Source organism: Elephas maximus, chromosome 21 (genome assembly GCF_024166365.1).
Source record: "Elephas maximus indicus isolate mEleMax1 chromosome 21, mEleMax1 primary haplotype, whole genome shotgun sequence".
NCBI classification, from domain to species: Eukaryota; Metazoa; Chordata; class Mammalia; order Proboscidea; family Elephantidae; genus Elephas; species Elephas maximus.
The window spans coordinates 42104805-42117533 of NC_064839.1; the positions used below are offsets into that span (position 1 = coordinate 42104805).

The following is a 12729-nucleotide window of genomic DNA, read 5'->3' on the forward strand; positions in this document are numbered from 1 at the left end:
AGACTTAATGGTCTGACTGAGACTAGAAGGACCCCGATGGTCATTGCCCCTGGACCTTCTTTTGGCCCAGGACAGGAAACATTCCCGACGCCAAGTCTTCCAACATGGATTGAGCTGGACAGTGGGTTGGAGAGGGATGCTGGTGAGGAGTGAGCTTCTTGGATCAGGTGGATACTTAACACTATGTTGTTATCTCCTGCTTGGAGGGGAGATGAGAGGGTAGAGGGTGTTAGAAGCTGGCAAAATGGATACGAAAAGAGAGAGTGGAGGGAGGGAGCAGGCTGTGTAATTAGAGGGATAGTAATCGGGAGTATGTAGCAAGGTGTATATAAGTTTCTTTGTGAGAGACTGACTTGAAATTTAAACTTTCACTTAAAGCACAATAAAAATTATTTAAAAAAAAGGACATGGGTGGTGAATGGGGCTAAGTGGGCTTGAGAAAGGAAAGAAATGGAGGGAAAGAGAGTGAAGAAGGTAAAAATGAAAAAACAAAACCAAATATGACAAGAACAAAAAAATTAATATGGTGTTGGGGTGGCAGCTGTTGGGTGTGGGACAGAATTGGGTGGCAGCGAACTGATGTCTCTCTCACTGACTAGTGTGTCACAGCCCGTCCAGATGCAGTGGGAACAGCACATGGGGCTCGGTGGATGGCAGAATGTAAAGGAAGGGAGAGAGAGATAAGAAACTGATGGAAAAAAATAAATAAATAATAAAAAATGATGTTGAGGGAGCCTGCCGATGGGATGGCCTGGGGAAGCTGTGTGCTGGTGGCTCTTTATCTGAGCAGTATTGTTCAGCCCATCAAGAATGGGCGGAGATGACTCATGAGACTAGGTGGGTGTGAGAGAGGAAAGAAAGGAAGGGAAAAATAAGAAACAACAAACAAACAAACAAACAAATGACACTAGGGTAGTCTGCTGGTGGGGTAGTGTGAACCTGGGAAATCTGCGTGCTGGTGGCTCTCTGACTGAGTGGTATGGTACAGCCTGTCAAGAAGGGATAGAGCCGGCACAAGCGTCTAAATGGCGGGGAGAAAGAAAAGGAAGGGAGAGATAAGAAACAAACAAAAAAAAATGGCACCAAGGGAGCCTGCCAGGGGTGTGGTGTGGTCCCAGAGAAGCCATGTGCTGGTGGCTCTCTAGTTGAGTGTTGTGGCACAACCTGTTAAGAAGGAACAGAGAGGAGACACATGGTTAGGTTGGCAGGAGAAAGGAAAGGAAGTAAGAGAGAGAGAGAAGAAACAAAAAAACAAACAAAAAGCCAAACGACAACAACGACAAAATGGCACTGAAGGAGCTGTCTGGTGGGGGTGGGGCAGATCTGGGTGGTAAGGAGCCGCTGTCTCTCTGGCTGAGTGACCATGGCCTGTTGGAAAGTGGTAGAAGCTATGTAGAGGGAAGAGGGGTGGGGGCTGGGAAAACTTGTATCCCTGGTCACTAGGTGCCCTGTCTCCTGTAGGGAGCTCCATGAAGCTGCCTTCCCGTACTCTCCGTCCACCATTCTTGGTGGCCAAGGTCCAAGATGGCAAGTTTATGCCATGTTCGCTGGTAGGGGACCTCTACTCCTTAGCTCTCTTCATTCCCTGTTCTCTGTCCATTTCTTATTCCATTCTGTGCTTGGTTGAGTTCTTTTCCCTTCATTTTATGCTTAGGGTTCCAGAACTGATGTTTGTATCTGTTTTACTTAGTTTTTCATATCTTTGTTATAGAGGGATGGCATGGTGCTTCTGTCTGTAGTGTCATGTTGACTCTGTCTCCACAAATTATTTTTTCATATACAATATTTTAATGGCTGAATTCATGCAATTCCAATATTATATCTTGAACGTTTATTGCAAAGCATTAGATCAGGAAGGACTATATGTAAATCCGGTGACAAAGGACAAAATAATAAGACAAAAATGTTCCGAAAGAAAAAGGAAAGAAAATGAAAAAATGGACAGAGAGGGCATGAACAGACCTTTTGTAGAAAAGCAAGTCCAGATGAACAACAAATCTATGAAAAATGCTCAGATTCACTAGTAGTCAGGTAACTGTAAGGTAAATACAAATGAGATATCACTTTGGCATTTTGCCATTGAACCAGTGAAAATTTAAAAGTGATAGAATACTAGCTTCTGGCAAGGATGAGGGGAAAAGATACCCTCAAATATTACTGGTGGAAATGTATAGTATTTTATTGTTTGTTTTGGAAAACAATCTGGGAGCACTTATTAAGATCTATGGGTACAGTAGTTTTATATCTAAGACCCTATTCTGTAAAACTAAAAATACCAGTATACACAGAAACATGCAGAGTATTTATTGCAACTTTGTTGGTAGAGACAATATCTAGAAATAGAGTAAATGCCCTTTAACAGGGAAACAATGGAGTAAAAATGAGAACATTCATATAATAGAATATTACTCATCCAATAAAAAGGATGAATTAGGGTTATGTCAGATAACTCAAAGGCATTCCCATAGGCTATTGCTTAGTGGTAAAAGTATAAGACGATAAAGTGCATAAAACATGGGTCTTATTTTTGTGGATCAAATAATGCTAAATCTGTAGGTAAATGCATTCATACATACATTTGTGTGTATGTGTAATAACTGAAAGTATGTATGTATGTACATAAGATTTGAAGACAGTGGAGAAAAATATGGAAGGACAAATGCTTATTCATTAATATTGGTTACTTGGGGCAGATTGGAAGGCAGAAGCTGAAAAGTGGGTGAGATGAGCAGAAAGGGAAAGCCAAGTAGAACATAAAAACAAGAGCTTAAATACATTATCAGATTCAGTTATGTTGAGTTAGATGCCTTTACTAAAGTTGAGAAGCTGGAAGAAAAGGATTTCAGCCAGCATACCCAGAGAAAGATTTGTCTGACTATAGTACCACGGAGTTTGAAGGATCTTGAAGATAAATGTCATTTTCACGTTGGTAGAGATGATAAGCATGTTGATGTGAGATGATTAGTAGCCTTTGTGAATATTCCGAACCCTATTACTAATGTGATGTGTCACTCTGAGTGCTTTTTCTTGTACTTTATTCTTAGGGAAATGTGTCATTTTCTTGTTCACAACCACAATCAGTGCCAGTGACTTTTCTGAGCTCCAGGAGTTACTTAGCACTGCCAGACACTTCTGGAGAGGATGAGGTTTCTGCTACTTTTCAATTTCGAACTTGGAATAAGTCAGGACTTTTGCTATTCATTGAACTTCAGCTTGTCTCAGGAGGCCTCCTCCTCTTTCTTCATGATGGAAAACTTAGACTGAACTTCTACCAGCCGGGAAGATTACCCACTGACATCACAGCAGGTAATAAACGTATTCCCACAGGCAAAGCATATGGATTTGTAAGATTTCATTATCTCTCTCTCCTCTCCAGGAAATTTTAGACGGAACCAAAAAATTAATATATTTGTTTAATAAATGAATACTTGAGTTAATAGGATTATCATTATCCTTCCTTAGAGGAACTTGATTCTTACTTGTTTTTCAATATGGCTCCAACACTAGCAGTTCTTCTCAACAGAAATGATGGTTATTGAATCTAAGAGCAGTTCTGACACCAACTGCAATGCAGTTCTTCTGACCTAACTACCTAGAGTCAGGCCAGATTTCATGTATTAAGGGCATAGTACTCCAGACTGCTGAGTCTGCCCAAGACCGTGACACCCGCTGCAAGTTCGGGTATCTCCAGGCTACCTGTTCTGACCAATTATCTACAAATTCGGGGGTTGCAACTAACCCATGTTAAAAATAAAATTTCGTCAAGACTAAATTTGTATACGAACTAATAAGCTTTATTTGCAGTTCATGAATTTGCAAATGTCTGGTCTGGCTTAGGTTTTGGCTTTTGGGATGGTCAGGCATTTACAGGAAATAGTTTTAGGTTTTGGAGCCTTAGAGGCGCAGTGGTTAAGTGATACAACTCCTAACCAAAAGGTCGACAGTTCAAATCCACTAGCCGCTCTTTGGAAACCCTATGGGGCAGTTCTACTCTGTTCTCTAGGGTCACCATGGGTCGGAATAGACCCGGAGGCAACAAGTTTGGTTTTGAGTTTAGTCTTCGGTTTTGGTTTGCTGATGCGGAGCTTAGCATAAGTTACCATGGAGTAGATTCAGACTTACAGCAGCCCCATGTGTTACAGAATAGAACCACTCCATAGGGTTTTCTTGGCTGTAATCTTAATGAAAGTAGATCACTTTCCTTGGCGAGACTGCTGGAGGGGTTCAGACTGCTAACCTTTAGGTTAGTAGTGGAGTGCAGACCACCTGTACCACCCAGGGACCTTTCCCTCTATTAAGTCAATTCATTTTAGTTTTTCTGATGGCCTATATAAAAAAAATATATATGTGTCTGCTCTTTGGATTCTCATCTGAACTGGTTCTAATATTTTACTGGATCCCTTAATAAATAAGTTAAATAAAGTAGGTGATAATGTTCATTTTATATTTGTATGATAGTCATAATTTTGTCTTAAAAAATCTTTATATTTGTAATATTTGAAAGAGCATTTTTAGTCCATTTACTGATAAACCTCCCATGCCATTAAACCAAAGTCAATATTTTAATTGAACTCCTTTTCAATTCTTCTAAACCATCAGGAGATATAAAATATATGAGTGTCTCTGTTTTACACTTACTATCCTGCTGTATGTGTAAGGTGATATGAAAAAATGTGTATTCTACTGATGACAGGCACTTGACAAGTGATTGACTTATCATGAAAAATGCCAGCAGATGCAAAGCTCTCTTGCTCATTGAATGACCACCGTGGCTCCTTTGCCGTTCTGAGTGTGGCAGGGCATAGAAAAAAAGGCAGAGCTGGATTTGAATCCTAATTCTTCTTTTACTAGTTTTATGTCTTTGAACAACTCACTTAGCATTTCTAAGCTCACCTGCTTCCTTTGGAATGTAAAGCTAATATTGACTATGTTGAGGTATAACAATGTGGAGGAGGTGGCATTTTTTGGCAGCAGAATCCTCCTTTACTGTCTGCACCTGATGTCTTCCATCCCCTCCAGTCCCTTGAAAAATTATCTGTTTTTTATTTGTCAGTATTGTTTTTGGGCATGTTTTCATAATCTTGTTAATTTGGGCTCAAATCACTAACTGGCCTTCTTGAGTAATGACAGATGGTAACCAATCTGTTTTGAATGAGGAGGAAGGAAGTGGGGAAGGTGGGAGCTCCCCAAGAGCTTTTATTTTACTCTCTGGATTTGTAAATCGAGGGCCAGAACTTCTATTTGGTTGATTTTATTTTCAAGATAAAAATTCATTCGAGTTGAATATATCAGGACCAAGGAAGGTGGGAGGGGCTGTGCATTTCCAAGAGTCTGAAAGAGTAGAGAAGAGGAGAGGTCTTACTGGGATCTCTATATTAGTGTGCGATGCAATACCTAAATATTTCATCAGATTAACTTGCTGATGTATTTTGTGCAGAGCTGGATATATTTTGGGGGATGCAAAGATTGTGCAGAATGTGTCTACTTGGGCACCAAGTAGAATCCTTTCCACTTTTAGGCTATGCATTGTATTGTTTTAATGATTACAAATGCATTGTATTGTTTTAATGATTACAAGTAATATAATTAAGGTGACTATATTAGTATCTGGAAAATTAATGTCCAGTTTAGATCAGTGCTTTGGATGAGGGATATTTTTGTCTCTTCATTAAAATCACATAGCTCTTGACAAGGGATCTCCATCACACTTTCACATATATAGAATAACATCAAAGCCAAACAACTGGAGGTCACATTGGGATAAGTTGTTCCATTAATTTAATAAATGATATTTAAAAACAATTTTAAAATACCATTATAACTACTCTCCCTATTTTAACAATGACCAAAATTCATAGAATATGACTGAAAGGGGGGAAAAAGTTAAAATATACTTAGAAACTAAATACAAGAAAAAACAAGTGTACAAATTAAGATACAAATGCTTATTTTTTTGCTCATGTATCACTGCAGATTAAAGGTAAGAGCTGAAAATTCAATATTATCATTTTTCTAAGAGGTACTATGCTGTGACTTTTTATGGAATGCTCAATATGTGATAGATTTGCAGACTGGGGAGGAAATAAATTAATCAGTGTCATATTAATAATTAATAGGCTACCTAAAACTATGGCCAAAAAATGTAAGCTTGCCATTAATGTGTAGTTTATTGTGATGTATTTGACATCTTCTGAAGTGGTTATATTCATAGCCTAATTTTCAATATCTTAAGGAAGCTGCTTCAGTACAATGAGAGCCCTATGAAGCTAGTTCATTTTAAACGACTTTGCAGGCATGCATATTTAATAAATTACAAAGTGTTAAGACTGTAAAAAAATTCCCGAATGTTTAAATCCACATACAATATAATCCATCATGACCTCATATGACTTAGAGTGATTATTTCCATAGCGAATAATAAGGACCCTGGACTACACATGAATACCAATATAGTGAAATTGTTATATTTCAGATAACACAAGTGTGCCTTTACATACCAATCCCCCCCTCATTTTTTCCGATTCTTTTAAAATACTAATTTTTGCTAGTTTCAGTGAAGCAAATACATTTTTCATTTGAAAATAGACCACTTAAATGTGTGGCCCGTTTGTTTTTCCATGGGCAAAGAAAGACTTTTCACTTATGTTTCATGAGTACAATGTTCAGTATTAAATCAGTTGTCAGAATGTATCATAATGACTCTCTAAAGAGAATAGAGTACTTATTCACGAAGCATCATCATATTATCCTAAATCTTTCCATCACATAAGGATGGCTTATTTTTCCTTAGGTTTGGGAGATATATATTACCAATCTAATATGTTTTAAAAACTGAATATTTTTATATCTTTTACAATGGAATCAAGTTTAACTTGTGTTGAGAAAGAACCAGACTGTGCAAATGTTTGAATTATCAGACTACATTTTTAATGTGATGCACAGCTTTGCAAATTGTCATTTTGAATTATTCAAAAATATTATGTGAAACTATCATTTTTGAAATATTTAAAATGTTATATTATTCTAAATTGTAAAACATATTGATCTTGTAAAATCCCTTGTGAGGCATTGGTATTTCAGTGGTAGAATTCTCGTCTTCACCCTGAGACCTGAGTTTGATTCCCACCCAAGGCACCTCATGCACGGCCATCGCCCATCTGTCACTGGAGGCTGGCGTGTTGCTATGATGCTGAACAGGTTCCAGCAGAGCTTTCAGACTAGGACAGACTAGGAAAAAAAGCCTGGCGATCTCCTTCCAAAAATCAGCCAATGAAAACCCTATGGATCACAATGGTCCAATCCCCAACTGATCATGGGGCTGGCACAGGACTGGGCAGCATTTAGTTTTATTGTGCGTAGAGTTTCCATGAGTCAGAAACCAACTCAATGGCAACTAACAACAACATAAAATCCCTCGACACAAATATGGTCAGTCCTCATAGACGTCAAAGCAAAAAAAAAAAAAAAAAAAATCAGATGGCATGACGAACCTAGAGAAAAATAGCTATATTTCCCTATTTAAAACAAATTATTGTCAAATTTGAATTTTTTGCCATGATTTTAGCATTTCTGCTGCTGCTTTTGCCTAAAGGTAAAAATCAGAGCTATAAAGACGGCTCTGGCTCCCACAGCGGGTCTGGCAGAGGCAGAATTGCACTGTTTGAGACGTTTCTACATTTCTCACTTTCCAGGCATTTGAGAATCCTGTGGCCCTGGTAGTGAAGCAGCCCCCTTGACTTGCCTTACCCAGAAGAAGCCATGTTTTGATTCCCCCATCCCCCCTTAACTGTTGCAGTGTTCCTGCCTTTCGGATTATAAACCTGTCACTCTTTTAAACTTATGCTCTCCACTAAAGTGATTGGTACCAATGACCTCCATATTTTCATCTTGACAAGAGCTAACTGGTGATCTATATCTTTAATTCTGTTTAGTGGATACACTCTTAAAATGTGTGGCACTTTATCCGAGCACTGGAAGAGATATTTGACGACAGGCAAGACCCTTGAGTTGTTCCTTGAGTAATGGCCTATGTGTAATGCCTTTTGCTTCTTTGCAAAGAACTTGCGCTATACTTCAGGCATATTTTTTGTTTATATATTTCACCCATCTGGAGTCACCATGAGTTGGAGCCGACTCAACGGCAACTAACAACAACATGGTGCCTATTAAAATCTTAGGAGAGGATGACGGTGGCTATGCTGTTGTAATATGTTTCTGTAGAAATTTAGGGCTGGTACCAGAGGAGTATTACCAGAGGAGTATTACCAGAGGAGTATTACCAGAGGAGTAGAGATGAGGGAGCAGAAATAAGCCTTTTTCCTCCTGTATTTTGTGTGTTTTTGTGGTTCAGGGCTGAGAAGGATAATAAAGAGAGGGACACAGAGGGAGAAATGTTCTGATACAAAATCCCATCCTCTCCCACTACCTGCAATTGTGAACACTTTTATTTATTATTCCGTTATTCCATTTGGAGTTGCATTGCTCTCAGCCAAAGACCACAGTGAACGTACCTATAGCCCAACAAATTGGTTTTATTGCTCTCATCAACAAGAACACATACTCTGGGGAACCATCAGTGTCTCCTTAAGAGGACATTATGGATGATTTCCAGGATTTTAGAGTTACCTTACCAAAAAAAAAATTTTTTTTTTTTTTAACCTGATTTGGAGGAGATTTTCAGGAAGTGAAGATTTGCTCTAAATTAAATGCTGTCAGGAAGTGAGGCTAATTCTATGATTGGGTAAATCTTTGTGAATCCTATCTAGAAGGATGGAGAAGTGAAATAGGGCTAAAGATGTACTTGATAAAGAATCAGTAATTCATTCTTTTTTTTTTTTTTTATCCAGGAGAGGGAGGGAAGTTTGATATTTTTGTGGTTTGCACAGTAGCCTCACTTTTGTCCGCTTTTGGATAAGATTATGAAGTAGTCTTGTTTATTTTTGTCCCATTTCATTATAGTCACCGAGTGACCTCGTCTGATGTTGGTGTTCTGTAAAAGTAACTATGGTCAACAGGAGACCATGTCCTAACTCTGACTGCCAGCCAGCTTCTCACTACACCAAGGCCTAGCTGATAGTGCTGGGCCAGTTTCTAACTCTTAGGGACTGCTTTTTTCTTTCTCAAAGTTATGTTTTTAACATATGCTAAAAAATCATATGACCACATCTCCTGCAGGCAGATGTGGTTTTGAGTCAGACTCAGGTTTCTGTTCTGGCTCTGCAACTCACCATCTGGATATGACCTTGGGGAATTTGTTCATCCTCCCTCAGCCTCATTTTCTGCATATTTAAAATGAGAATTACGACAGTTGTGAAGATTAAATGACACAATGCACATAAACCACATCACACCTCTCTTTAATAAGAGCTCAAGAAGACAAAGTAAGTTGTTAGTGTTAACATTGTTATTAGCATTGTACCAACAACATGCCCCCTCCCCTAGACTCAAAAGTTATGAGTTGGGGGGTAGTGCACTAGAATTAGCATTTACTTAATCAACGTCAAGAACAAAATATATATTCTGTATAAATTCTACTATTTCTCCTTCTTCCCTTCTTTCACAATAGTGTTGCCTTTGAAAGGGGCTTGCCTCTCTAGAAGTGGCAAGGAGTTGTATACTTACAAAAAAAAAGGAAAATCTGATTAATAAATTACCATTTTCATTATGTAGAGTTATGTGAAATAAATTACATGGATTCTTCATTATTTAGTGTAATAAATCCCATTGATGGGCAATAAGTCTCCTCATCATAAACAAATGACATCTATTACAAAGGAGACTCAAGAGCAGCCTTCTGGTTTCCATGGCACAACATCATAGCTAGCTAGCTGGTTAGATGGTTGCATTGAACTGTGTGCAATTAAAGAGCAGGGTGTCCTGGAAGTCTTTTTTTTTTTTTTTCTCTTAATCTGACTTGTCTTCCATGTTAACTGTTTTATTCCAAAGGCTTCCCTAAGCTTTTGACCTAATCCTGCTGCAGTTTCCTAGAGGAGCACAACTCAAAGTGTGGACTAGCACTAAAAAAAAAAAAACTAGTTCAGTAAAATATAGGACATTGCTGTGGCATCTAAGCACATGGTCAGTAGGTCTGCCTTTTATATAGCCTTCTATTTAATTTTCCTGCTAAGTCATTTTTATGGTATTTTACAAAAGCATCAATCTGCAAAGGATTAGAAAATAAAATGTTCTTCATCACAGGTACTTTGAGAAGCACTATCCCAGACCAATGGAAAGCCCAGAATGAAGTAACAGAAGTGAAGTCATGTATTTAAGGCACATCCAAGCTTTGAAAAGAGATGGTGGAAGACATGCCAAGAAGGGTCAGGAGAGTAGGCAGACGTGTCTGTACATTTGACACAAAGCTCTGTAGATGGCTTTTGGCAGTAAATGTATCCTCTTAAAGGAAGTAGTGGATGACAAATCTGGGACATTTGATTTGTTTTAGTCTAATCTCATACTGTCAGGAATTACATAACTTCTTTCACTTGCCCATTTTAGAGTCAGCTCTTAGAAAACATGTCTAAAAGTATCTACCCTACATTCTTCATATTTTGGTTTTCCAGTCTTTCCCATTATCTTTTACGAACCAAACAGAGTTAGGTATTTGAAAATCATTTTTTGCTTCATTATGTAATGTAAAAATGACCTTCTGTATCCAGGCTGGAATTTGTGTTACACTAAACATATCCAGGGCCAAGAACTGTAATTGCTCCAGAAGCTTCAAAATATTTTCTGCCTAAAAGCTCATGGTAGAAAATAGTTAGGGGTAAAAGAAATAGCATAAAATATTAGAAAAGAGTCCTGTGATCTTTAGGTTTAACAGAGCTTATATTTTTGTTTCCTAACTTGATCTGTAGAATTATACAGCATTGACTATTCAATGGATGCAAACCTGACTGGTAAATCCACAATAGAGATGTTTGTGCTTAGGTTCTGCAGTGTGGTTGTTTAGTATTCAATAACAGAGACCTTGTAGACTTCATTCCCTTCAAGAGGAATATCCATCATATTCCACCTCATGGAGTTATGAGACTGGGACTGTGTTAGGAGGGACTAGAGATTGTTTTTAGAGGCAGTAAGAATACCTTGATTTTTTAATTATAGCAATGATATGTGGTATATGATATATATTTATTTATTTTTAGCAAGCTTAGAAGATACAGAAAAATATGAAAATGAATAAAAACAACCATAATTCTGTCATCCAAAAATTACTGTTTATATATAGGGATATTTGCTTTTAGGTTTTTCTTGCTTTTGTACAAAAATTAAGAATATAATTAGGATTATATGTATATGGTTTTACACACTGCTTTATCTTCTAACTTTATACCTGTTTATACCTGTAAACGTTCTACTTTTATTAATATTTTTGTTATGACTGACTTGATGAAGTTTGCCAAATACTCTACTAGGATATTATAAAGGGTGACTCAGAAGTACAAAAAAAGCAGATAAAGCATTTCATAGAGCATAACCCACAATTTTGGAAACTATCTGTACTCCTTTCCAAGCCCCTTCTTCTAAAAGTTAAATTACATGTATGAGAGCGGAAAATCAACCTGTGTCAAATAATTGGAAGATGTCAACCATCCCTGAATGGAATTTTATTGTCTCTATTGAGGGCTGTGGGGTTTATGTTAACTTTACCTAAAGTAATTCACCCTTTGTCCTTGGTTTCTGTGAGATAACTCCAAACTCTTGGGATTTACTGAGTGATTGAGGTGCCTTTGTTATCTACAGGCCTCCAGATCACACCTGAAAGTGTATGCTAATGAAGTAACTCAGGTGGAGGCTGGCCAGGCCTAAAAGACCACCTTGTGATATCAGCTGACTTCAGAAGTGGGATGACTCAATCAATCATATTTACATAATGAGACCCCAGTAAAGGCTCTGGACATGGAAGCACCAGGGGCTTCCTGGTTGGTGAAAGACATCAATGCACGTGGGAGGGTAGTGTGTCCCTTTTTGGGACTTGGAAGCTCCGTGTTGGGAATCCTCCGAGACCTTGTCCTATGCGTCTCTTTATTTGTATCCATTTTCCTATAATAAAATGGTAATGGTAAATATAGCACTTTCTCTGAGTTCTGTGAGTAGTTCTAAAGAATTACTGAGCCCAGAGGAGTAGTGGGAATCAGCAAGTCAGAAGTAAGGGGGGCTGCAGATCCCTGAGTTTCTGGCTGATAACTTGAGAAGGTAGAGAGAACCCCCAAATTTGTAGCCAGCAGGTTAGAAGTGAGGGAGCCCGGGAGAGGGGTGGAGGCAGTTTGTAACTGGCACCCTGAAGGGGTAGTGGGAAAACCCTGAATTTGTAGCCAAGAGGTCAGAAGTGTTGTGGGAATTCCAATCTTGATGAAGGTGTCTGAGGTCTTGGGTAGACATGGCAGTCTGGAGGACTGTCCTTTAACTTGTGAGATCTGACCTTGCTCTGGGTGGTTAGGGTCAGAGGAAAAAGTGTTGCCATGTTCAGCTGGTGGCAGAGAAGTAGCAGAGAAGTGGGAATTTGATATTTTTCCACCCAAGGCCCTAAGAAAGGAATGTAATCATCCATTTTCCGCATAGAGGGTGCTCATTTCCTACTTGTCTCCATTTCTTCTCTTCTTTTTTGTTTTCTTTTTATTATTAGATGTATATGCCGTACTTGATTGAGTAATGTATATATTGTTCTTTTTAACCAACTGCTTATCACATTCACTGTTCACAGATCTCTCCTCTGATTTCATCTCCCCC

The 12729-nt window shown here is 38.4% G+C and overlaps 1 protein-coding gene across 6 annotated transcripts in view; it reads left to right on the forward strand.

The window, feature by feature from the left end:
• The window catches only part of CNTNAP4 (contactin associated protein family member 4), a 385387-nt gene that overhangs the window by 269196 nt on the left and 103462 nt on the right, over window positions 1-12729 (forward strand). For all 6 annotated transcript variants that reach the window (XM_049864933.1, XM_049864936.1, XM_049864939.1 and 3 more), the window contains one exon: window positions 3045-3306. In XM_049864933.1, coding sequence (XP_049720890.1) covers window positions 3045-3306 — 262 coding nt within the window. The remainder of the gene's footprint in view (window positions 1-3044; window positions 3307-12729) is intronic.